Source organism: Linepithema humile, chromosome 6 (genome assembly GCF_040581485.1).
Source record: "Linepithema humile isolate Giens D197 chromosome 6, Lhum_UNIL_v1.0, whole genome shotgun sequence".
Lineage (NCBI taxonomy): Eukaryota > Metazoa > Arthropoda > Insecta > Hymenoptera > Formicidae > Linepithema > Linepithema humile.
In genome coordinates this window covers 20,747,162-20,774,452 of record NC_090133.1, presented here as the reverse complement: position 1 = coordinate 20,774,452, position 27,291 = coordinate 20,747,162, and the positions used below count along the sequence as shown (strand labels likewise).

Sequence of the window (27,291 nt, the reverse complement as noted above, 5' to 3'; positions counted from 1 at the left end):
TCGTTCAAAGTGAAACAACCGAGACGGTATGAAAAATACTATTTCGTCAAAAGAAATCAAACGCGGGCTATATAACGCGACATATCGCGAATTATGAAAGGATCAGCTCTGGGATCGCGCACTTTTTTACGCCTGATTGCCGCCCGATACTCATAACTATACACTATATACTCGAGATGACATTGATTACGACGAGCAAACGAGAAACAAGAAATGTTGACGTTCGTGCACCCGCTACCAATATCAATTCCAGTATGGTCATCCTCACCGAGACGTCTTCATCAGTCGTTTTGCGTCGCAGACTCGATCGCGTGTTCTGTGACAGATAATCTCTCACTCTTTTTTTACGACAGCAAAGGATATAATTACAAATTTTTGATACTTATAAATTCAATATTCAATTTAATCTGATTTTATTTACTTTCCAATTTAAAGTCTGATGATTTTTTTGTGCAATTTTCTTTTATATTTTTGTGAAACTGGCCTAAATCTATTGAAGACGATTTTAGAAAAAATATCAAAAACTTACATATTTTTTTTACAATAAAAATTCATTAAAGAAACATAAAAAAGAGATAATAATTAAAATTGGCGATCTTTCAATGTTATGAGTCTTACAACAGACTATAAAATTTATTCGTTCTAACAGCAAAAACCTGAATTAATAATTTTTTTATTTAATTTAAATTAGAGTACGCGTAATTTTTTCAGTATTGTTAAAGCATTGCTTTTTCGTTCAATTGAATGTACCAATTTCTAGCGACATGTCATTTATGATGTAGTTTTCGTTTCGAATCGGAGCGCCTTTTTCGGTAAGTAGTCGAAAAACCGAGGAATTCCTCGAAAGCGCGCAATCGGTCGAATGACACCGAACTGATCGGATCGATGGAAACAAGAAAAGCGTATCAGGCTAGTTCGATCAATCTCAACTTGACACACTGAATTCTAGTAGGACTTGTTTTTTCGCGAAACTCGTACGTGGTAACGATGCAGATCGGCTCGTGTTTCTTAGATCGTGCCGTATTAGTACCGATCAATTTGGCATAGCGCAACATATCACCCGCGGATCACTTGCGAATAAATACCAGATAAACATCGACAAACATTTAATCTTAATCAATCTAAAATCTAGGATTGATCATGTAAGATTGAATGTAGATAGAAAATCTAAATCGATTATGCAAGTCTACGAAACTTCAGAACGAATAGAATATCTTCCAATGATCTCAACACGCTTATTTAAAAAATAAACGTGATCCAATTTCTCTCTTTCTCTCTCTGCTTATTTTATCATTACAATTTTATTATCAGTGAAAGATAAACTATCAGGCAACGATATTTTATATAAACTCATCGAAACATAAATTACGCGATGATACCGATCTATGCCATTTGGATCGCGATCGAGGATTCACAGAGCTTCAAGCTAGCCGATAAAATGCTATCGGTACCACTGACGTCGTCCTTAGCCGCGCCATATTTCATCGAAACCATGTGAGGGCTCGTCGTACCGTGCGCGCTATAAACTAGAACGGCGTGTTGCGCGAACTGACATAAATCCGTTTCCAGTCGCGATAATCCGGCTCGCGTCTGCCTCAAACCACCCTTCAGAAAGTACCAATGTGTCTTTGTTCGCTCGTATTTCACACTATCGAGATATAAACGTCATAGGAAATTAATTATTCACTGTATTCCAGTACAAACAGATTTTCCTGACCATTTTGCTGTCACAATTTATAAAGTATTGTATTAGCAAGTAAAAAATAGCATGTTAACAAGCCATGCAAAATATATCACACAATGTAATTTATATGAAAAACTATCAGACTAACAAGTAAAAAAAAAGACGCGCAGTTACAAAATTTTTTCGTGACAACCAAAAATTGATAAATCCCAGTTTAGTGACAGTTGACATTTGTATATCAGTCGCATAAAAATTAACGTGTATGGTTAGTAAAGTTTGAAAAGTACCGCTTGAAAACGAGCTTTGTTATAATCAAGTAACTAACGGTATAATGAGAAAATCTAAACTGTTCATCGGCTGAACTGGTCATTGTAAAATTCGACAATCTGATAGGCAAGAACGGCTGGCAAGTATATTTGTTGTAAAGTATTACGCGCGTATTCGTTGCGGATTTCCTCTACGGATGGTACTGACATGCGGGTACCAGTATCCGTGCGAATGTACTCGTGTCCATTCGAGTCTTACACTCGACGTCTAAACAAAGAAACAGAAATGTACATACAAAAGACGAATTAAAATTTATATCAAACGTGATTGCAGTCATTTCTTTGTTATATGTGGTCCGTCGTGATAAAACAAGGTCAGATAAAAACTCTAATAACGAGAAACTGTATATAATTATTTTATAAATGTTAAACGAAAAGGATTTTTGCTTGGCATATCGCTTTCACAGTTTTAAGTTACTGATAGATTTCCTTATCTTCGGTTCTCTAAAATCGCGCTTAAAAAGTGCGCAGTACGCTTGTATAGACAATGATTTGCAAAGAACGTAATGGATCGATGTCACGCTAATTGGGCGAAAGGAGCGAGTCGAAATTACTTAGACGCGTGCTCGAAAGAAATCGTGACGGCACGTGTAAAATGAGGTTTGTTAGCGTGCGCCGGGTGTCACGAGATTACTATGTTTCCTAATGTATGTCAGAGTGGTTTCTATATGGGAGATGGATCGGGAGACCCGGACACAATGGAAACGACAGTCGCGCGGGCGCGCGGCGAGAGCAAATTAAACGAGATTTACAGCGGGCGCACGATCTTGTCCTATTAACCCTGGACGTGCTTATGCATTCGATGAAATACGACTGTATGTAAGCATCAGCGGCGTGAGCGATGTCCTGCTGTTTTCGATCGATTGTAAATTGATAATAAAGTCAGTGTTTGTATTTAACAGTAAGTTTGGCATGTAGGTACGCATATTTCTGCGCTCTTGTGCGCTTATTCTGTATGTCTTCATTCTAACATTTCAACGAATTTCAGATTCAAGTGTTAATTTCCATTATCGATTTTATACAAGAATTATGCCATTCATCCAAAAATTTTCGCAATTACCTTGTATTTTATTTAATGCACATTAATACGCGAGATTTCTGATATAATTATGTTAATAACAGTCATTGTGAATATATATATGCGTGAAAATTCCTTTAATTAGAATCATAAGAGTCTCTGCAGCAAGACATTAAATTACACTCGCATTGTCCGTGAAGCAAATTCGCTGTGCGATCATGTGGCGATATTAATTACCAATTAATCACTGACTTTTATTATACACGCTCGTCTTAATTATACTGCATCCAGCGTGTAATTTTAACGTGATCCTCCTCGACGTTCTCCGTAGCTTTTACGCAACACAAGATACACACTTGTTTAGGTGGGACGCAACAGGTGAATAATAATACTTACAGAGAAGCCTCCTTTATCCTCTGCAACGCGAGAAGGGTCGCGGAAGAGGAAACGAAGACGGGATCGGGTGGCTCCATCACGCAGACCGACACATCTCTCTCCCGGTCCCTCTCCCTGTCCCTTTGTCTGTCTCTATCGCGATCGCGCTCCCTTTCCCGATCCCGCGCCTCCCTCTCCCTCATCGCAGGTTCTCGTTCCTGCTGCCGTTCCCTCTCATTCTCGTTGCCCCTCTCTCGCACCCTCTCCCGGTTTCTCTCCCGGCTTCGATCGCGGTCGCGATTTCTGTCCCACGCTGCTTCGCCCAAAGATGGTGACACTGCAAAAGAAACAGAAGTATTCGTCATATTCCCGCAGGCTGAACCGCACAGTCATTTAGGCTTAGCAAACCCACGGACCTGAGCTCATACATTGCGGTCATACACATGCACACATACATACACATACACTTACACACAAGTGGTTAAGAATTTTAAAACGAAAACAATTTAAAAGCGCGAACTGTAGAAAACAATTTTACAAGAGATAATGCACTTGCTGGCAATATAGACTCAATCCCAATGCCATCTTTTTTTTTCTTTCATTAAAAGAAAGATATCCATCATACTTCTTGCATTTGATTATCGTTGAGAAAATGTGACTCAAATGTGTGACTCAGCGAGAGAAAAATTAAAAAAAAAAATAGAATTTCGCCATTAATATAAATTATTTATTCAGAAATACCAAATCAATCGCTTTAACATTTAACAATATTTAATATCAATTATCCACTGAAAAATTTACGACGGCGGAAATTTATATAGTTAAATACATTATTAATCTAAGCTAAGATTTATATGAGAGAAGTTTCTCGATTTAATAGAAAACGTAATTCATTGCATAACGATGGGAATGTCAATATTGATTTTCTAAGCGATCGAATTATGGAGAAGGATATTCCCGTTTAAAGGAGAGAGAGAAGCTGTCTTTATAGATTGGAAACCCATTTCCGAGAACCGGTATCATTTGCCGCCCAACTGATTACGGTATTTTACATAATTACGCGGTATCTCTCACACCTTGCGTGGAGCGTAACATATTCCGAGTAATTACTATTATTATTGCTGAAAAGTAAAGTCGCGAATCACGGTGTCCCGAAGAGACGCGAGCGAATAATGGGAGCAGCGACTGACGTGTAATAATTTCTTTCGTGTACGATGTGTGTTTGCCACTTTGTGCGAACGTGCCGTAGCAGTCACGGTACCGTGCCCTCGATCCATCAGCGATCGAGGATCGAAGGTCGATGCCAGACGAGCACGATGCAGCTCGCGCAATTCTCCCGCGAATAAATCAACGTAGCGAAGAAACGCAAACGTTTCTTGCGCGCGAATCCCTTTCCAAGATGCGAGCCTTGCGCGACCGCGTGTTATAAATGGCTTTATAATTTCTTCTTACGAAACGGCACGAGATCGGTCTGATTTAAGACACTCCATTCATCATTACGGCGGATTCGTCGGACATGATATAAATGAATCCGCCTCCGATCGCGGTTTCCGCGGAATTTTATTATCGCTGTATTTACTGCGAATCGTATCCACGTTTTTCCTTTCCGCTCAACGTTTCTACGTACATTTCTGCGTCTTTCTAAAAGTTACCGGGCACTGTTTATTACCGCGTTACATGGAACATTGCAATTTACTTCGCCATCCGGGGAGTTTCGATGACCTTCGACCCGTTGACACCGCGGCCGCTGCACCTTGCTCGCACTTCTTGCGATTTGTGCGAGCTGGCCCGACAAGCATGTTAAATATCCGTGACATTACTGTTACTAATTAATAGTCACGTTAGCGGCGCCAATACATTCGCGTGATCGAACGGGAAGATGCAAGCACATTGTCGATCGCATTGCTGATAATATTTTGACCGCGCATGCCTTTCATTTGATTAGAAAAGTTACCGTCTCGATCGTCCTCCATAATTGACGTAAAATCATAATTTGCTCACAAGCTCACCTCGTTACGCGACGATAAATTGCTTGTTAATAAGTATAACTATCAGCAAACATAGCGCTGTGTAACTTTGATTGTGCAAAACTGCCAAGTTCATATTCTTCATTAAAATTCCCTCGAATCGTTCGACATACGCGAAATTGATATAATTGCATTATTTTAAGTATTTAATAAAATTACTAGAGAAAATAATAAACAAAAAAGCTTTTCAGATAGATGTATTCATGCCTTCATCTATTCATGCGGCGAGGCACTCCAGAATCGAATTGAGGATCATTACGAATTCAATCTGTCGAATCACGACAGCGATATTATTAACCGCAATTTCTGTGCGCCGGGCGTATAGCTTCGCTTAATTAGCTGTTGGTTCGCACACTTTTCCCCCTCCTTCCCCTCCGCCAAAGTCTCGTTCTGGACGTCTCGTTAGGGCCATTAACTCTTCTCGTAGTTCTAGTTGAGACCTATGATCTTCGCTATCTAATGGGGTGCGCAGTCGTCACAACCGGGAACGATTTGACAGACCTTCGGCCGTTGTTACCTTCTGCACGTTTTATCCCTGTTCGTTTCTTATTATCGACTCCTTTTTCCGTCGCGCGTGGTTAATTTTTACATTACAATATATTGATTAATGCATATAATTTTTAAGCGACTGACGTTGAATTGATGTGACGCGATCGTTTAATTATGCCTCCAAAAATGAATTGATTTCCGGTAAGTTAAATTAACTATTAAAACAATCGCGCGCAAATAATCTGGGTTAGTTTAATTTCAGATTAATAATTCCCTATCACTTCCCGTGTTACACTATTTATACCATAAGAAAATTCAGTCCCTTACAAATTTAATAAGTTTTTACTAAATGTATTATGCTATATATTCTATTCACTTTGTATAATAGTATTTTTAATCATTTGTACAATAATTCGTACATGCTTCTCGATTGGTATTAAATCATATTTTTTCATTCAAGTAGTTTTCTGTAACCGCGTTATTTTCGCTAATGTTAACGTTTCCCAATTATCGATTACCATAAATTTTAGTGCGCGTTTCAAATTCGTCCCGCGTCTTCTTTTGCTTCTTGATTATCGTGCCTACGGTGGAACCATCCCTCTCGCATCCACTATATCATCGCCTCGCCCACGCCAGCAACAGAGTTAACCCTAAGCATTAGCGGTAATAATACGCGGTCTTAGCATGTTTCGCCTTTCTGTCCGTTTCACCTTCGTCTTCTCCTCCGCCGCGATCTTTTGCCGTCGATCTTTCTTTTTTTTTTTTCTCGCGCACACACGTATCCGACGCTTTCGCGGCCGCGCGCGAGGGAACGTCAGGGGGTAATTGATAATGTTAAACGCCGGGGTTAATCCGCCGATTTATGGGCAGAGAGTGTGCCGTGGATTTTTTCGAATCCGCCAAATTGAGGGATAATCGTCCGACATTAATGCCTCGCTGCTAAAGATCGCCGCGCCGGTCGCGCAAGGCCGGGAGGGTGATTGAGAGAGATAAGTGGGAGTTCGGAGGTTATAACACTTCGCGTGTCCGGTGGCGGATAAAAGAGGCCTCGCTAATCCGCTAAGAAAAAGGGAGGCTGCTTGAGTCGACTGAGAGAATAGATCTCGAGTTAGACGCAGCGCGAGCGTTGAAGATAAAGCGCTTGGCTCGTGACTCAACGTCAAAGATAGTCACACGTTTGCATCGATGCGAAGCACGTTTCGTTCAAAGTTAATTTTTCTAATAAATAAAAATATTTAAAAATACGGATAAAACAAATGTAGAAAGTAACAAGATTACTGAATTAAAAGTCAATCGTATATAAAAATAATTGTAGCTTTATTAAAATATATATAAATATAGTTTCATAAAAAACTATAAAATTAAACGTACGTCGCGTTTAGAAGAAGCTGCTCATAAAATGCTGGTTAGTTTTTGTGCTGATAAATGCTGAGATGTGAGAGAGACAATTTCGAACGCGTCTGCGTCAGTGACAAGTGATCGTAAGGATCCCGTTTACTCCAACGGCAACATCGGTTATTGCACATTGTATAATCCGGCGAACGGGCGCATTAGGCGCGCGGAAATATGCGCGAATGCCCGCGTACGAGTATGCGAGTGGAAGGTGGGTGGACGTGCCACCCGCGTCGCGGAACTCGTTAGACGTTAGAAGTTTTCAATTAAGTTTCCAGTCTCCGCATAAGCGAAACCGCCGGGATTAGCGCGAGCGACCGGACTTGCGTCGATTAATCGTGAAGTATTATTTCTCATCCCGTGGCCGCGGGGTCCGCTGCGACGTCTAGAAATTTATCGACAGTGGTTCGCCGTGCAAAGTACCGGTTGTGCGTCAGGTGCAAAGATAACGCGCGCGATAACGCCTAAATGCTTATTCACGCTGGACGCCCCGTAAGTTCATCGGCGGAACGTGTTTCGTGGTTGAGAGGAGATCCCACGGATGATCGCCGTAAACTTTCACGTGGATATCTATGCGTTTCGAAGGGGAAAAAAACACACGTGGGCCGAGACAATTGGACTCACGTGTGGGTGTATCCAAAGTTCGTGTAAATATCCAGATTGTACAATCAGGCGTTGACGTAATTTTACATATTTATAGCGGAGATATTGGCGTTAAATATATGTCAATATATTCTCACACTTCAGGCTTGTTGAAAAGAAACGGTATGATAACTATTATATTTCAACAGAATAGAATAGAATTCAACGCCATGCGCGGTGAAATGCGCTTTATTCGCGCGACAGGGTTTCATTTCTGGAAATAATTAAAATTTACACTTCGCTGAATTTACGACTTCACGCCGCGTTGCGCAATCCTATGGCTCAAACGTGGGATGAGCGATTATCTCTTTGTCAAGCGGCGTATTAACGTATCTTTATCATAATTAAGCGCCGCCTCGTGCACGCTAATTGACAAAGGCTTGATTGCACTAGCAGCGCGGTGAAAGTAAATGCGGAAATGCAATTATATGTACATATAATATATATGTCGCTTCGCCGACGACGAAGATTGCGAAATTATAACGCTCGTGCTACACTTATAAATTTCATTAACCTAGAGATTATGTGCAACAAATGACAAGTGTTACGTAGCCACAATAATGTTTCATATCTCAAAACTATTTTACTGTCCGCTAATTATTCATTAACATATATAGAATTTCAATATACTTTACTGTCCGAAGAGAAGTGTCAAGAAATGATATGTTAACTCTGCATGTACAGTATTTAATATGCATGATGTAATAATCGTTTTCGGTCTCATTGTTTAATTATAACAGCCACGTATTTAGAAAAAGTTTCAAAAGTTTTTTGACAGACACAATTTTTTCTTCAAACAACAGCGCGTATTTTCAGCGATCGAAGTAAAATTAGGACATTACAGTGTTATCGATTTCGATTAATATGAGACGAACGATATACGCCATGTGGAAAGTATATAATTCACTAATAACCCGGAAGATATCGGAACATATTGAGAATCGAATGCTCGTAAAGCATGAAAGTATCGAGATTAAGATATGCATCGACAGTCGGCAATCGATTCATGTACGCGTAGCAATAATCACAGAGTTATATTTTTACGATATTCACTACTGCCCCGCGATAAATCGCACCTTCGTTATCGTGTCCTCTTCCGAATGCGTATCCTTTTCTTTTTTTTATATATGTCGTAAATATCACGCTATCAAAAGCAATGCGCGCGCATATGCATACGAATTGGTTTTTGCAGTCGTTAATGTGATACTTTTTATTTGCGGATCTCAACGAGACGTAAAAGTATCATGTAATATCACGTTCATAAAAATCGTAGCGCATGCCATATTTTATTGCGCTATGGACTCCAAAGCAATCTAACCTTATTCACTTGTTTATTAAGACGAAAATTAAAGGCGTCGCAAGATGAATATTAAATGTACATATATTTTTCGCGAATCATAAAAATACAATCTTTACGTTATCTTTACGTTAAAAAGGCACATTTTCGTAGCTGTTTTACTCACGACGTATTTGCATATATCTTCATATATATTAAACCTGAATCAGACAGTAGTTTCAGCGTTAAATGCACGATGACGATGTGATTCATCTAATTAGAGCCGCGAAGAGATACTTCGGAAGACAATACTGTTACTTGTCAGACGATAAGAGCCAGCTGAACGAGCTGGCTAAAGGATACATGGTCTAGGTGAAAGCGCGGGAGTTAACCGTTTTGAAGACAAGTCCCTCGCGGGCAGCATTCTGATTGTTCCACCCACGCTAATCATGCATAAACGTCCGCGCGCGAGCGAGAGACGCCGCGGACGGCACATGATGCGGCAGATGGATGAGCCGGCTCGATTCATGAGACTCGGCAAGATCGAAGAAACGGGACAGGACAAACACCGGTTAATTGGGAATCCACTAAGATGGATGGATATCTTATTATCTGGTATGCGGTACTATATAATGGAAGAAGATCGCGCACTGTTGATGCATGAACCGCGAAACGGAAAGATTAGAGAGAATGGCGATCAAGGTACATTATGAGCGTTAACAAATACACGGCACGGGTCGTCGCGACGCCTGTGATTAATTGAGCTTGAGCAAACCGCCACATCGGAATGCATTGCCGACATAAAATCTCCGGTCACGTGATCCGGTCCGTTGACTCGCCGGAACCAGTCACGAATAATGGTATCAAAATGGGTGGTCACGAAAGGTCGAAATCCCGAACATCGAACTTCGTGAACTTCGAATAGCTATAACTTACGCTCATTATAAATCTGCAGGCAATTATCAGTATAATGAACGGTTTTAATCAGTATTTTACTGTTGCACAAATTGGCTACTATGTTATCAAATATTTCCACTGAATATCTTTTCGAATGTTCGCATATTCGCGATAACTTGCAACCAGGCGATTAAATGTCACTTACAATTTTAAAATTACGACAAATAATTAGAAAACTTCTTTATAACAAAAAAAAAAGATCATGATTTATAATGCGTTACTATATAAAAGTAAAAAGCTTGTGCCCCTAGTTTTTTTTTTGCGACAACATTTTTTCTAAATTAAATTCTTGAGCGGGTACAAATTTTTCCGATATTGTAAAATATCTTTTTTCTACACCGAGAAAATTTTATATCAAAAATTACTATGTATAGCATTAACCGCGGACCATGAAGCCGCGGACCGAAAATTTTTACTATGTTTCACATGTGAAAAACAGTAAAAATTTTTATAATTCCTTCATGGTCCGTGGCTACTACCGTACATAGTAATTTTTGATATAAAATTTTCTCCGTGTATATATTTTAAGTGTCGATATATATATATAAGAAAGCAAGGATGACATGATATGAATAACGGCAATATGATGTAAAGATAGCAAAAGAAAAAGGAAAAAGTAATTCCGATAATACCCGATAATGTGTATTGCATGATCTGTAATTGAAGCCCGCGAAGTTTCGGGAACCGGATCAAGCAGCTGATGCTCGTGCTTTACGAGTCTTCCGCCCTGATACCTTCCAGGCTGGGAATGAATTATGCAAGTGATGGCGCAGCTCGAGAGTTATGGTAACGTCTCACTTGAAGCGCCGATACATGGCAGATTCTCCCTTGTGATCAGGTTCGGTGAGTAGCGAGAGTGAAACTCATAGCGGTTGTCAGGCCTGCTATATGTATATTTAATCCTTTGCGATTTTATGTCGAGGTGATGCTTGACGTGCTTTGCAATAATCTTGCGCGTATTTTACAAGTAATTGAAGTATGATTAGCACACACAAACTATATATTTCAAATCTTCATAAAATTTTCTAAATAACGATAATTGATTATTACATCTGTAGCATTAAAATAAGGACGAAATATTGACGTCAAAATTGATTCAGATTGGAAGAGATTAATAATATATGCCTTCAACTTTGCGAAACTCGGAAATTAACAAATTCGCTAATTGTGTGTCCACAATTAATCAACCAACTAATCTACAGTATTTTCTTTTAAGTACAAATCTCAAAATAATCCTTATTTTATTTGTACATTGCAATGTCAGTATCGTACAAATTCTTAAAATAATCACGAGGATCGTTTCAATCTTTAATATAACAAATATCCCTTGTTTTCGTGCAATTTAGCCTTGCTTAGTTTATCGAATAGCTCGCAAGATTCCAGACAAAGCTTGATCGAAATTCAGCTTGAAATGCTAGTTTAACTACACAAAGCTAGCTATACGAGCTTCGTATAGCAATTTGATCTCATACAGGATTGATATCGGTTATTTCAGAAGTCCATACACACACATTTCAATACAATCTCTAATTCTGCTCCCCATATTTTCTTTTATAGTCAAAGAATTAAATAAGTGGAAAAAATTGACAAAATAAAAAAATGTAATTATTATTAGAATTTTTTTCTTCATCTCAGAGCAGAGATAGTTGAGGAAATATTAAAAAATCTATCAAAGTTCCGGGGTTAAAAGCGGGTTTAAATCCGCATCGGGACGAAGCCCGATGTTCCGTTGCGAATTCCCGTCGACGTCAGCGATTACGGACGTACGTCGTAGACCTGTCGTAACGTCCGTTCGAACCGAAGGAAGGCGTATAAATTATGGACGCGGAGGTGCTTGATACTTGATAAATCTATCGGCAGGTGATAGACGAGCCGAGACGTGCGCGGCGTCGGCTTGCGGTTGTGTGCGCTGTAAACTGTGAGCGCGTCACAGCGACAGACTTGCGGCAGCGCATGCATGTCCCTAAGCTGCACCTTTACGCCCGTAATCGTCGTTTTCAGACGAGACGCACGGACGACAGCGCGAAGTCCCTCGATGCACTCCTCCTTCCGCACGTTGACTCTCCTATGTGGCATTCGAGATTGCGGGAATCCCGGAGGTCAATCCCGAGGCCTCGATTACGCGTATCGATGACTATTAAACGCGATTTATTCATGGTCGGCTTGGCCCGTCCCGGTCGTAGTTCGCTGCATCGCGATAACCTTCTGCCTGCACGTCACCCGTTGAACTAGGAAGTTGAATTGGGTAGACGGTGACAGATGATTAAAAGAGAAATAGAAGAATAGAAATCTTTGCGCAATTTTTTGCGAGAGTACAATCTGCAGTTTTTTCGAAGACTTTGTCATATAATTAAATATCTTCAGCAAACTCTAAAATTAAAATTACTTCAAAAGAAGACCAACATAAAATTGTTCGCAAAATGCTATTTGCAAACTTATTTTTAGTTATTTCAAGAAATCTTTCTTTTTTTCACTTGATCATAATACAGAAGCCATTAAAATTTCAACATTCTCGTAGAAAAAGGATTAATGCTAAATTGGACCGACAGTGCATAAATCTAAAAAGTGATGACAGTTTTAGATACCTCAGCGTTATTTAGACTCCTAGTTTTCTTATCGCTGTCGCAGGTGTTTAACCTTCACGAGAACTAGCGCAGGCCTGTTTCATCCGCGCGCTCGACCGGGAAGAAGGCGCAGAAGAGCACGCGCGCGGCATACGTACGTATAACACGGCGCGCGGATTTCTCCGGCGGGCGCGCGGTCAATAAATTTGCGATTTTTCCGCGCGGTCCTTCCATCGCCCCACGCCCGCGCCCGCAACCATCTCGTGCGATTGAATTTTTTTTCTTCCACACGATGCACACGGCGAGAGACTGCCGTGCGCGACCCGGGAAAGGGACGGCGGGCGGCAATTACACGGATAATAAATTAACGCGCACGACCTTATCGAGGCGTATAATTCATCACGGGGTTACGTGTGCGCGCGCGACCCGACTTCGCAACGCGCGCCCGCCGGCCCGATATGGCGGTTTTGCACATTAACCTCGTAAAACTCTAATGGCACTCGACCCCTTACACCTGTAATACGGTACGGCGGGCGATGTGAAAGTTCGGAGCACGGAAGGAGACTGCGAGCCGGGACAAGGTAAATGCTCGTTAGACCGAAGACGCGCATCGTTAGAAGAACGATGTGTTCCCGGTCTGCTTGGCATACTCCTCTGTCAGAGATAATGACTTTTCACAAAAAAGTATGCTATAATGATATTAACTCTTGACTGGTGACGTTAATAGCGCTTTAATCTAATATCCTTCTCCATGTCATGCGTGAAAAGTGTAAAGACACTCATAATACTCAATCGGAAGATATATTCATTTCAAACTAGATAAGTGTTTAGAAAGAATAATGAACAATGACAGAAACGGCGAGCAAGAGAATACGAATGGTTCCATAGATCTCGAAATTATGAGTTAAGGATTAACAGTGTACAATTAATTTATAATTGCAAAAAATCACAAGAGATATTGTAAAGAATTGCCTTGCGATTGTAGATAGATAAATCAATTGCAATCAGTTTATTGAATCAATTGATAAGATGCTTTTAATCAACTTTGCATCTCGCAGATATTAATTGGCAACGCGCGTTTTATTTAATGCGTTATTTAAACATGTAAAAAACAAGTACGCAAAAATGAATTCTATCCTTCGGATTCTTGTAAATTCCATTTACGAATAAGAAGATCTCATTACACCCATTGTAATACATCAACAAATCACGCTAACCGATAATCCGACCCGACCTTCGTCCGCAACCTGCAGATCGCAGTGTTGCGGCGCGAGCGAGCGAGCAGTTGTGTGGTAAGGCCGCCGTATCTTCGAGCCGCGGAATACATTATCCCGAAGATTAGTGTGCGAACGATACGAGAAAAGGCACGTACAGCGAGCGCGAGCCGGAGGTCCATGTAAGTGCGGCACGAGTGCGATCTGCCTGGTAATACGTAAGGTGCGCGAGAGTAGGCGTTAGATTTGTGCTTCTAATCGCGTAAAATGTATACTTTGGAACCCGATGATTTCGTCCGGAAATCATCCCTCTGAGTGCCGTTTGAAACAACGTGACAATTGCAGTCAAAGGGAAATTTCGTAAAGTCAGATTCGCGGAGCGAAGAATCTTGACGGAATTTAAGTCCCGTAAGAAAGAGCAAATACTTTGATACACAAACTGTTTGACGAAAAAAATTTATATCCTGATAAAATAAGAAGTCCGCGTTCAGAAAATGTTAGTCCGTAATTTAAGACACACATTTCGTGAAATTAATAATTCTTATACCGTAACATTGTTGTTATTTCTTTATCTCTTTATCTCAACACAACGTATGCAAAGTTTTACAAAATAGAAAGATTGATATTGATATGAGTAAATTTTTCGAGAATATATTATTTATCGTAATAATGTAATTCAATCAATTATTGAAGCTATTAAATCATTAGCATTGACTAGTTTTGGTAAGTAAAAGCTTTATATTAAATCTGTTCAAAATATTTCCAATAACACATTATTAAAGCAATTCTATTTGAAACACGCAATAACTTATTAAGAAATTCATTCAGCGAGATTCGCGCATAATTAATTCACTCAAATTAATTGCAAATTATTTCGTGCGTTTCATCTACACAGCTTTCAAAATTAACCATTATGTGTAAGCTCTTCATTCCGAATTAATTTAAATAAGTCCCAAATTTCAAATAAATTCCGGGCAATTAACGCTTCTATATTAATGAACTGAGATGAAACTGTCTATCCGATTATTCGTCCTGCTGCCGCGCTCTCTTTATCCTTGTCTCTCTTCACGTGGCAGCTGTACAGTTTAGTACGACATCATCCTCGCCGTACGTTAGCGTGGGAGTACCAGTTGGATTTACGCGTACAGGTGCATCGCCGCGCATCGCTCGCTCGTTCGCTCGCCACGCCAGTACGTACACGGCGCGGTGCGACGTGCCTCTCGTTTTATTTCTCAAGTACGACCGGGAGTGGACCGCTGCGTGCCCACGTACACGCAAACGCGCGCTGGAGTGCAAGTTAAACAACTATTCATAAATATCATAAAGCGCCGTTACTGATGGCCGCATGCGGCGCTCCGGGCCACCTCGCCGGAGAGCGGCCAGTAAATCCTCCCCGGCGTCCGACTATGTCGACGATAATGCCGTACGTTAAGCGGCTCGTCGATGCGGATGATCCTCTTTCGAGAACACCTGACGCGCTCCTTCAAACGCGTGGAAGAGACGACTGGACGTGCAAGCGACAAAGCCACCCACGCGCGGTACTAATAAATTTTCCGCGGCCTTTTCGTTTTGTGCACGTAACGGAAACGTCGCACCGTCGAATTATTATAATTCCCACTTCGTAGAATTATTATAATTAGTAAGTCCAGAATTCTCCTTCGTGGAATTATTATAATTAGCGAGTCTCTTCTTATTAATGTTCTAACATTGTTCTATAAAACTTTGTAGAATGTCATTGTTGAATCATAAAAACCTCGACAATCTTAAGAAGAAAAATATTATGAAAAAAATATAATACTTTTTTTAATATAAAGTAAAAAAAAAAAAAACGTTTACGAGAAACGAAATATAATAGATATTTTTTTCAATTAAACGCACATTGATCTTTTAATTCAATTTTTTAAATTGTGATAAAATAAAATTCTCTTTTATTAGTTTTCAATTTTCTTATGCTAAGAATGAAGATAGATTTCGCGACGTCATATGAATATCTGCCATAACTGCCAGCTTGTGATGGAAGATCCCTAATTAACTGGAAGTCTTAATTGGCACAATTAGCTCGCGTCTGGAGCTTACCGCGTCACGGTTCACGGATGCTTGCTCGATCTCCCGTCATGGCCGTCACGACACTTTAACGAGGAGCCGTATGAATTTGCGTTCACGACGCGTCGAAGTTAATGGATTTAATCGAATAATCGAGGAAGCGATATCGAGGCCACCTCCATCTCGCAGGCGAGGTCGCGTGCTTGCGATCGACATAATTCACGGCTGAATGAACGTCGATAACAAGCCAGGGGATTGACGGTGTCTAAGGAATACGGACAGTCGTAGACGTCCGCTCTTACTCTCTGACGTATGTGCGTCGTTTCCACGCGAGGCAGGTGGAACGCCGGAGTCAATGGCGCGGCCAGTCGTCGGCCTGCGACCGAATGCGAGGAAGTGGATAGTTTCCAGGAATATCGCGTCCCCGTGGAATTGCCGCAAAAAAGCCACCCGAGCCAATAACAATTACGGTAAATTAGAGCCGCACGCGACTTTGTTGCACTTTGTCGAAACGTGCAATCCGAGTGCGAGAAGGCCGGAGCTTTCCGAGAACGGCACTTTTCTTTGTTACCGTAAAAACGCATCCAAGGGATAAATCGCTATATCGACACGCGATATCGCAAGTCGCAGAATAAAGTAAGTTTCAACTGAAATTCCTATCAGGAAGCAATGCGGCAGCGTTATTTAAATCGCTGTGATTTTATTTTTAAAAATATCTACATATGTATATAAATATAAGAGAAATGTGTTTCCATTATTTTTAGCAATTTTGCGACATTCAACGTTCATAAAAATCAGCAAGACACCGTTGGCAGCGTAGCCCTTGTTAACCTGTTAACCAATGCCTTTTAACACTTAGACACTTTACGATAAGTGTGAGTGCCCAGACCCTGGGCGTTGCAATGGCGACTTTACAGCGCATTATTCATAATAATCGCGCGCGCCGAGCACGCTCGTAACGCGCCTCCGTTCTGCGCGGGACACGCAACGAGCATCTCGTGCGAGAAGACACTCCGAACGACTCGTGTTATCCGATTAATATCGATAATAATTCATGCGCGTAATCGACGGCCGATCGACCGATAATTATTATTCGGCCGGACCGTAAACATGGCGTCGAGCAAGTTTGTGTCGTTGCTCGCGTGTTCCTCGCGCGCGATCGTGACCGCGATGGAAGTTCTTCGTCGACTTCGCCACCCCACGCGGGGGACGAATGGCCGAACGAGGCGACGCTTACGTTCCGTTAATTTGTCACGGATCCGGGCCGATTGCGAAATCGGCGCTGCCCGCGCGCGCAACCGCTCTTGCGGCTGCCACGGCTTTCATAATGCAAATTACGATCGTTTCGTATTGCCTTTGAGAAAATATTCCAGTCGGCGTCGCGCGCGCAATATCGCTTTCTGCGAACCCTTAAATTACAATTGTGCCCGTTCTTGCGTGTTTCATAAGGCGCGTATTTATTTCGCCGTCGCGTATATTTTATAAAGCGAGTTACATAAGATTCCATTAATGAGTTCCCGAAGTTCTCGACATTCGGATAACGATGCTATCGCTCAGTATGTCCCTTTTTGTATCTCCGATAGAATTTCATAATTATGTAAAACTTGTGCTTACAATGTCGCCTTTGGCAGGACATGTACTCGTGACGTGTTGTTTTTTTTCACGCTTACAAACCTGTTAACAGACGGAAGTTTTAATGGGTACTCAAAGTTACCGGACACGTAGCGCCGTGTCAAATAAGTTAAACGAGTTTGCCTGCCGTATTGTACATAAAGGATGCGGCAGCCAGAGTTTGCATTTCATGCCATAATGAGCGAAAACGCAGATCATTAAATGTCGCAGCAAAGGAAACTCTAAAAGTCCTGAACAATAATTCTCTGAACTTCATGCAATAACAATGTTTCGAAAACATTATCATTGCAAAAATTCAATTGCAATTTTTCACGCGATGAAGTAAAACATTTTAATCATAATAACTATATATATTTCTGCACGAATTCTTTAGATTTTTCAATTTCAGACTGATATTAAATTTATATTAAAAAATTCAATTAAATTTAATTGGGAAAAAGCTAAATGGGATCAATACGTAAAAATTTAATTAAAAATTACTTATTTCTATAAACTTGCTTTTTACATGATGTGAGTGCGAGAATGCGAGATGAGATAAGCTTAGCAGCACTCGGCGAGTATAACACAATGTGCAAAAAAATTTATCTCAGCTCTTCCAGCTCCAAAGCCTAGCTCGCGCGTAAAATCCAACAGGAAGATCTACTCGTTCTGATAAAACATCTTGCTGTTGCCACATCATTTGACGCCGCGCTCCGTCTGTTCGTTTCCTCGCTCCCACGAATTATAATTACTGATCATTAATTATCTCGCGAGACGTCCGGGCGCGAGACAACGCAAGACAATACCGTAAATTAACTGATCTGTCTCAAGGCGCGATAGCGAATAAAGTTTCGCTTTAAATCGAGGGACCTCCGACGTAAAGGAGTCGCGTATAAATTCGCGACCGGAGGCTGGGCGGCGCGTGGGGCGGGGAGAAAAAGCGGCGATTCTTTCCAAGCTCACGGCACTGCCACAACAGTATCCCTTTCATTGTATCCTCCGATGTTGTACGCAGCGCCTTACGTATGCCACGTAATCTCGGTCGCATCTCTGATTTCAATCTGCGTGCGCTTTACAACTCACCGCACGCGAACGATCTACAAATCAGCCGCGTTTCTTTTATTCCGTCCGACGAGCGGGATTGTGCATACGCACGCATGCACGCGTAGATACGTTGCGTAATACGCGCTGATTTACATCGCCAACCGAAAGCCTGAGATCGCGCGTTAGAGAGAAACGCAGATGTTGCGGAAAGGAAAATCATCAACTTTTCTCTGACGAATCTTATCGGATGTGAAATAATTTTGAATTTCTAGTATGAAGCTAGTTTGTATCTTGAATGAAATATGGTGTATATGCTTTCTTATGCAAATTCTTTGTAGTCTGCCATTTATTTAGTTTCGTCATCTACCTAATACAATATTCGCCTTACGCGTCATTCTGGCGAAAGTTTCTCGTCATTTTTGGTCTAAGGTTGATTAAACTGGCCCATTGGGAACGAAAATGTTGGCCTACGCTAACAAATTTAATTCCGGAACGACATTTTGCTCGCGCGCGTAGGTTTTTATTCTATAAATCTTATAGTCTTGTCGGCTTCTCTAGGGATAGCGACGTTCATCATTGTACAGCTCCCACGAGACAGATATGCGTGTATATAAATGGCTAAATGTCTCATGCTCATAACAGGCTGATTCTTTCAGCTCATTGCGACTACAATTTCACTAATTAATTAATTATCACAGATCAATCAGCCTGAGATCTGTGCCTCGATTCCATTAAAGCTATGCTCACGTTTATTAAGACATAACGATAAGCAGACATTACTGCGAAAACACTCATCTCAATGTTTGTAATGTTGAATACATTTCGCAATTAATATAAAAATATCATCATCTATAATAGTAAGATATATTATATTACTTTTTCTATAAATGACAATTATCATCAATGAACAAGCTAACATTTTACTGTCGCCAAATAAATCTTAAAATTTATTCAGAGAAAAAGTTCTAAGAAATTTTCTAAGTCTCCAAAAATTTATCTATGTATCTAAAAAAAATTACCAATTTAATTTGCGAAACTTTCAAATAGTTATCTTATGTCTTACAGAATGCAAAATTTTATTCATTAGATTGTAAGAACAAGACTACATTTTATCAGACAAATGAAGGAAAAAGTACTTCCCATAAAAGGCAGTAATTAATGGTAATTTTGAAGCCTCTACAATATGATGGAAGAATCACGCGGCGTTATTACCGGCAGATATTTCATTGTAAGCAAAACTCTTGTATCTAAGGAGAACGCACACGCGCAATATATAGAGACTCGACACGAAATGCTATAAATCACGTCGCGCGCGTTTCTTCGGGCGTAAATGGCGCGAACCGTTCGTTAAATTTCATGTTTCAGGCGTCAAACGCGCGAAGCAGTGCGATGCTACCGCGGATATAATACCGCGCGCCTCTTATTACGTCCGTTATCGCGATCGTTACTTTTCCGCCTGCGAGCTATAAAGTGGCGATCCCAATTAATCCACGCTCGCAATTTAATCGCCGCAGCGGCTGCGACCGAGTTCCCCTTTTTTTTCGTGGCGATAAATTTGCGCCCGCCGACCGGACAGAAAGATCGATCGAAAAAATTCACGACTGATATTATTTACAGCGTGTAATTCATAATTGACCGCTTACGCTCTTAATTACGCATAACGTCCCTTTTTACCGATATAATGATATAATGAAAGGTTACGGACGTGTCCACGAAGAACGACCGTCAACGACGTTGCCTTCCTTTCTCGTTACTCGCGGAATTGCTCGATTTGATGGTAACGCAATTTACAATTTGCTTTGCCGAAATGGGCGTTCACTCGCGAGCTCACGTTCTCCTTGTTTTATTGCATCTTGAGACTAAGCGCGCGTTATATAGAACGAGCGGCTCTTCAGATACGATTTGTCAGTCCCGCATCCATTAGATCTTCCGGAGAAGACAATTTGCGATCGCGCGACGAATGAGTCCTACGGAAGCTACGAGGTACGACTGTAGAGAATTTACAACAATAGGATTTAGATAATAATCTAAAGTACTACTATACATATAATATATATTAACTCGGAAAAGTTATGTAGAAATGTGAAAAATTATCGTGATATCTATGCGAATATTCAATAGACATTTTAAATTTAAAAGAGCTTTAATTTTTGATGAAAATATCATGATATTCCACAAGATATTTATGCAAATATAATTTACATAGATGTGTAGCTCTTCTATGCTGTAAGAAAATTCGTGTACAATTATTGTAGTAGATAATTTTGAGACCAATTATTGTAGGTATAAATTTTCACACGTATATAAATTTGCAGCTTGCAGGTAAAATCAATGTCTAGTATTGTAGTGAAGCAAATTGCACAACATGTACAATAAAATAACTAAATTTATTTATGCAAATTGCTTCATTGCAACACTAGAGATTTTCTTTACAAACTATAAAGTTCTTTACGTAACATTACTTATGCAAAATTATTCATTATAATAGTTGTAGTTTTACTCTAATTTTTTTTTACGGCGTGCCGCATCACGGGCTCATAGCGGCAAAGTACCTTCCATGTTCAGTCCAACCCAACGCGATTCCCCAGACACAATTTGTCAATCTATGTCCATTACATCAACCGAGAAAGACGGTTTACGGTCGTGACGAATGCGATCGTACCGAAGAACTACGACAGGATTGGGAGAAGCTTGCACAGGACCACGAGAAAGGATCTCAAATGCGGCGCGGTTAAATCGAGACGCTGCTTCATTGTGAAATGAGAGCATTACTCTTAGATACGCTGATATAAATTAAGCCTCACTCGGACAATTCCTTCATTTCTTCAACGATATTTCTTTCTTTAATGCTCGCCTCTCTTACAAATATCTATAGTCTGTCGGATGTAAGTGCGAGGCGTAAGAAAAATCATTATCCACGATCAGAGTAAGCAGCATACGAAGGCGTTAAGAAACGTAGATATTACCATCTCTGCTTGTATGTGCGTGGCTATGTATAGTTTACGGATCTGTCGGTGTAAGGTCCATCTACGAAAGCGACTAGAGAGAGATGGAAAGTGGAGCATTCTCAGTGATTCTCAACCGAAACTTACGCGCAATAATCTTAGGACCAGTTACAGGCAACTTTGCGAAACGTAAAAAAATCTAAATACAAATTAAAATTTTATTTACTACGCCAAAAATAATCAAACTTCAAAAATTTTAGCTGACCTTATAAAATACATAACACGTTAATATTTGTAAGTTTAGCTTAAATATATTTATATTTGTAAAAAGAAACAAATATTTGTTACACATCAAGTTCAAACAATCAAAGACAACCATTTTTACAGAGTTAACATATTATTAAAGATTCTAGATACGAAGAAACAAGTAAATCTCGACAATAGAACATTACGAATAAAGATTCTCGATACAAGTAAAAAAAAAAAAATAAATCTCGACAATGGAACATTATGAATATCTCAATGCTTCATCACGTCAAGAGAACTCGCGGTGTTCAAAGACCTACCAGTCTTTACCGTGTAAATTATAATATCTACTTGCGCTTTACAAACACGCCGCCTTAGATCATTTTTACGTAATATCCAATGCGTTACGTAAGACGCAGAAGCGTTATGACGAGCCGCACGGCCACTCGGAACTCTCCGCGATACATCTCTTTTCATATTTGCGAGCTCCAACGCAGACACCTCGTGAAAGGTAATCCCGCAAGAAAGGGAACGCGAAAGGCTCCGCGCCGCCGTCGGCTTTATTTTTATCCGAAACGACGGCAACAACCGGCAAACGGTCTGGATCGGATCGGTCCATTTCCCTCCCCCACTCTACCGTTCCTTCGGCTGCGATTTGCCAATAGCTCGTTGATATGCAGAAAGCCCATCGTTCGCCACGCCGCCGTACAGCCGTGAACGCCGTATCGAAGCGGCGAACGTGCATCGCCTGCTGTCGTAGAGTGATATATGAAAATGCGAAACGTATCTTCCTGCGATGCGCATTGTGGCCATTCGGCAAAGGCGCGGTGAAGCGCAAGATCATCGGGAATGAGATACCTTTCGCCGATCGACTGCTGCCGTTGAATTCCGTTATAGCAAATATCGAAAATGGAACTTTAAATCCCGATTAAATTTGCACGAAGATTTTAATGAAATTAATTCGTCTTTAAGAAATAAGCGAATCGTAATTCAATCTTATATTAAATTTTAATAATGCAATAATGTAGTAAAATTTTATTGAACATTTAAGACGTTTCAACGAACTCTCTTTCTTATGATTTAATCTGTTTCTCAATCAAGCAGTTTTTTTCAATTAACACGCGTTTAGTAGAGCAAACAATAGTGAGCGTCGGGTGCGTCGCGACATTATGCATACGAAGTTTTCAAGTATCGCCCAGATTAAGATACGATCGTACACAACCGGGTGTCGTCAGCATAAGAGATGCAATTATGTTTATTAAGGGCGGGCAATTATGGTTATTAATACATTACAACGTTACATCCTGCCGGCTACGAGGCGAGCGATTACTTATCCTCATTACTACACGATGATGATGCGAGCGATAAAGTCGCGCAGATAAGGGGGGCCTAATACATAAAGAGGGTTAGACGATCACAGATAAGGGAAACGGGTAATAGGTCCCGTCACGCTATAGAGCGAGAATCGCGAAGCGCAATTAGCCGCCGCGAACTGCGACGACTGCGAAAAAATCTCCATCGCGTAACACGAAGCGCGCCCCGCGTGTCGGGGCTGACTTGGAGTCGCGCTAATTGCGTTTTAATCAGCCGCGCGAGCCCGCGCAGGCGAAGTGAACGCGGACGATTAGGGTCGGATGCGACGCGACGTGCCAATTACAAGTCATCTGTGTCGCGAAAACAGTGTAGATGTTGCCGGTCGTATGACGGAAAATTTTGATACAACTAAAAATTAACCGTCTGATTTGGCATTTAATTAATTTGCAGATAGTGCGCAGTCATAAATTATTCTGCCACGCATCGTTTTTATTTTAAAAATAAGATTTTGTGCAAAATATATATTTTACAAAGAGTTTGAGCGTTTCCACGCCATTTAAATCATGCAAGCGAAATGTCTGGATTCCCGCGTGTTTTTGGTTCTGCGATAAGCTTCGTGTCTCACGGACATTATTTCGTGTCGAGTCAAACCGAACGGTTAATGCGTATCTCCCGGCGGAGCAATTAGAAATTGCGGAACAGCGACACGGCGTGTATCGAACTCGCGTACGAACCGCGTGCGTGCGCCTCATACATATTCAGGGAGAAGGGCGTCCGTTTGGCTGATCGAGTGTCGATCAGATCGGCGCGAGCGACGATTCTGAGGTGTCCGCGCGATGTATTATTATGCGAATTCTCACGACGGCTGCTCGATTTGAAAGTAAGTTACCGGCGTACAACGAGACCGAACGGTAAAAGTGGTCTTCGCGTTTGCGAAATCGGATCGCCCGCGACTACCACGAGGAACAGAGGCAATACAGACGCAGACGCAAGGTTTAAGATCGTGTGGCTTTGCGAATTAGGTAATAACCAGGTCAGCAGTATTTTTAGTACATTGATATTTTTTGATTGCCCATAATATCGACATCGCATAATATCTGACCTAAATTTCTAAAAAACAAGCGTTAAGATTTAGCTAAAATTAATGATCCAGTTTCTTCTCGATCATCATAATTAGCACGTCGATAGCACGACACTCGAAATCTATTATTTACAAAGAAAATGTAACTAGATGTTATTAAAAATATTCATTCAGCAGATTGTTTCTTGTAGAATCAGTGTAATGCAGACATTACATAAATGTGACATTCGTCAAATATTTAGCACATAATGAAATTGTATGTATCGCCGATTGAAAAGCCGTGCATTATAAGCAACATAAATCAGTGCTTCGATGCGAAGCGAGGCAATGCGTAGCTATGATCGGGATCGGGATCACGGATCTGCGAATCGCAATCTGGTTGTATCGTATTAGTGGCAAAATGAAGGAGAGAGGAGAGTCGGTGATGCAACTCCACGCGAAGGAGGAGGTTCGCTCCGTCTTGCTGTAGGGCTCTAGCCTCAGCTATTATGCAAATTAATGTTAATTAAAATCAAACAGACATCCTCCGCGCACTCACTGTACCGGCGAGCCGAGGCACACATATGTACACGCACTTATACATATGATATATACATTTTGCGATACGGTAGTTAGGAATTCTAGATTTTTCGACTTTACGAAATACAGGATAGAAATTATGTGGAATGAATAAGAGGGAAGTGACAAGGATCCTGCGCGTGGGATTTAATCGCATTCATTTTTCGAACATGATTTTCAAGACTAATTTTTTTTTTTCAACATATATTTTGTTAATAGATTTCATATCATTTCGTGAGAATAAATTAATAATTTAATATTACGCACAGACGAGACATCTTGCTAATATAATATTATAATATTTATAATTCTAATTTTTTCGCAACAGTTTTCGCCCAGAATCGAATAGAATGCGTCGGTAAATATCAATTTGTTTAAGAACCGCGGATGATCTCGATGTCGCAGAAGCGACCACATAAACGGCACGCGTATTATTGAAGCAACCGCCGCCCGCCGGCCGATTCACTTTATCGGTGGCATGTAAATGCCAATTTAGTGGAGAAACGCGCGATCGTACGTTTATCTGCGTTCCGACTGCCCGATTAGGGATAAAGACCGCAAGCAAGGTGATTTTGTCGAGCATTAAAACGCGTGCCGATAATCGCGCCGGTCGACTTCGACTAATTAAGGACCATTTATGCCACGCATTAGCTGACGCCGCGTCATCACGTTATCGCAGTTGCATTTGTTACATTGTCGCGGGATAAACTACACATTATTAATATTACTTTCACGCATGACTGGCGCCGTGTGTGGCCGATCAGTTAACTTAGATAAGCATTGCAGATAAACTACCCAAAACACGTATGTGAACATAAAAATTGCACAAATACTTTCTCCGCCATTTAATAATAATATTTCATTGATAACTTCTGCGAAAGTTCTGAACTGTTAGCTGTTCTTATGCAAGTAAATTTTATGTTGTAATAAATTATAACACCGTTTAATTCAAACTGACGTGGAATTTTAATGAAAACTGTTTGAGTATGTTTGATAATGATTCGTAATATGTTAAAATAAAAGGCCATATTTCACTGATAATAAAAATTTTTTTTCTACATTTTTCCTCAGAATTTTTATGAGTGTAAAGAAGAGCAAACACCGTTAATGAACACGTTCGATAAATCACATATTACAACTATTAAGAATTTTCGCCGCTAACTGACTGCTCATAAAATCCGCAAAAGTGGAACACGCAAATAGATAATTGTTGAAATGGCGCCACGGAGTCTCAATGGGCTATGCCTTCGTCTGAATCTCAAGGCTTGTTTTTCGCGGAGATCAGAAGAGCGATCGATCGACGCGCGTGGCGATCGATTTCGAATGGTGTGGGTGATCCACATCGCGCGCGATCGACGGCTACGCGCGGTTGGAAAAATTCGGCAGCAATCTACATACACATCGCGCGCAGAGGTCGCGTTGGGAATAACGAGAAAGCGGGTCGGAAGCTGCGCGCAATTTACGAGCAATAAGCGAGGCCTCCGAGATCTCCCGCGGACGCGGGGCGGGGAGACGTCGTCGTTAGGATTGGAATATGCACGGCCGCGACCTCGGTGAGCTCGCCTAGGCTTTCCTTCGACGACTCTTCATTCGTGCCCCGACCCACTCTCCTCAAGTACACCGATAGAGCCGCAAACGTTCGCTCGCGATCTCCTCTCGGCGAAGAGAGAAGGTTGCGGCTCGACCTTTGGTGGAAAAAGTCAATGAGAATTCGTGGACAATCAGGGCCCCGTCAAATAATGGAGTCGCGAACTAAGGGTGACAGTCGCATTTCAATATCGTCAACACTGTTGAACGCTATCGAAATTAGTTTGAAACTCAGCAAATACTAAAAGCGTGCCATTCAATTAATTCGATGAAAATAAAAAGAAAAATCATGATCACGTGGATTAAGAGTTAAGACGATCGAAATATCTTTGATATTACTCATTTGCGAAATGAGTGATCCAATTGATAAGTATTTATCTCTCGCGAGTCTTTCAGCGATGAACTTTAACGTAGTCCCAAGTTGTGCACGATGCACTTTGCGGTGGAAAGAACAAGGCGACCGGCCACGCCGGGGAGAATACCGGCGGCGCTGACCGCGGCGGGTGAACCAAGCGGGGACCGAGCGGTATCTGGCGAGCCGGCGACATGGAAATAGTCGCGATAAATCGCTCTCGCCACGAACTATTCCATTATAAAGCAGCATGCGCCGGGAGTAACATAGCCGCTCGCGACGACGTTGCTTTGTGCGCGCCTAAGCGGCGCGCCTACCTGTACGAGTGCATCGGCGCTGCCGCCGCAGAGGCGACCGCGACTAACGACAATCGCGAGCCGGGGATGATTTTTTTATTCCGCTGAAATCCCGCCGCGGGATCCTGAGCATAGATCTTCGGCTCGCTTCCTCGAACGGTACGAACATTACTCCCGACATTTCTCCCCGTTCCGCGAACGAGAAGGGAGCATGGAGAATTAGATTTGCATGCTTTTAATATTAATTCAT

At 41.2% G+C, this 27,291-nt stretch overlaps 1 protein-coding gene across 2 annotated transcripts in view; it reads right to left on the bottom strand.

The window, feature by feature from the left end:
• Positions 1 to 27,291, bottom strand: part of LOC105671821 (uncharacterized) — a 305,353-nt gene that overhangs the window by 19,677 nt on the left and 258,385 nt on the right. For both annotated transcript variants that reach the window (XM_012366293.2, XM_012366291.2), the window contains one exon: positions 3,425 to 3,740. In XM_012366293.2, the coding sequence (XP_012221716.1) occupies positions 3,425 to 3,740 (316 nt within the window). The remainder of the gene's footprint in view (positions 1 to 3,424; positions 3,741 to 27,291) is intronic.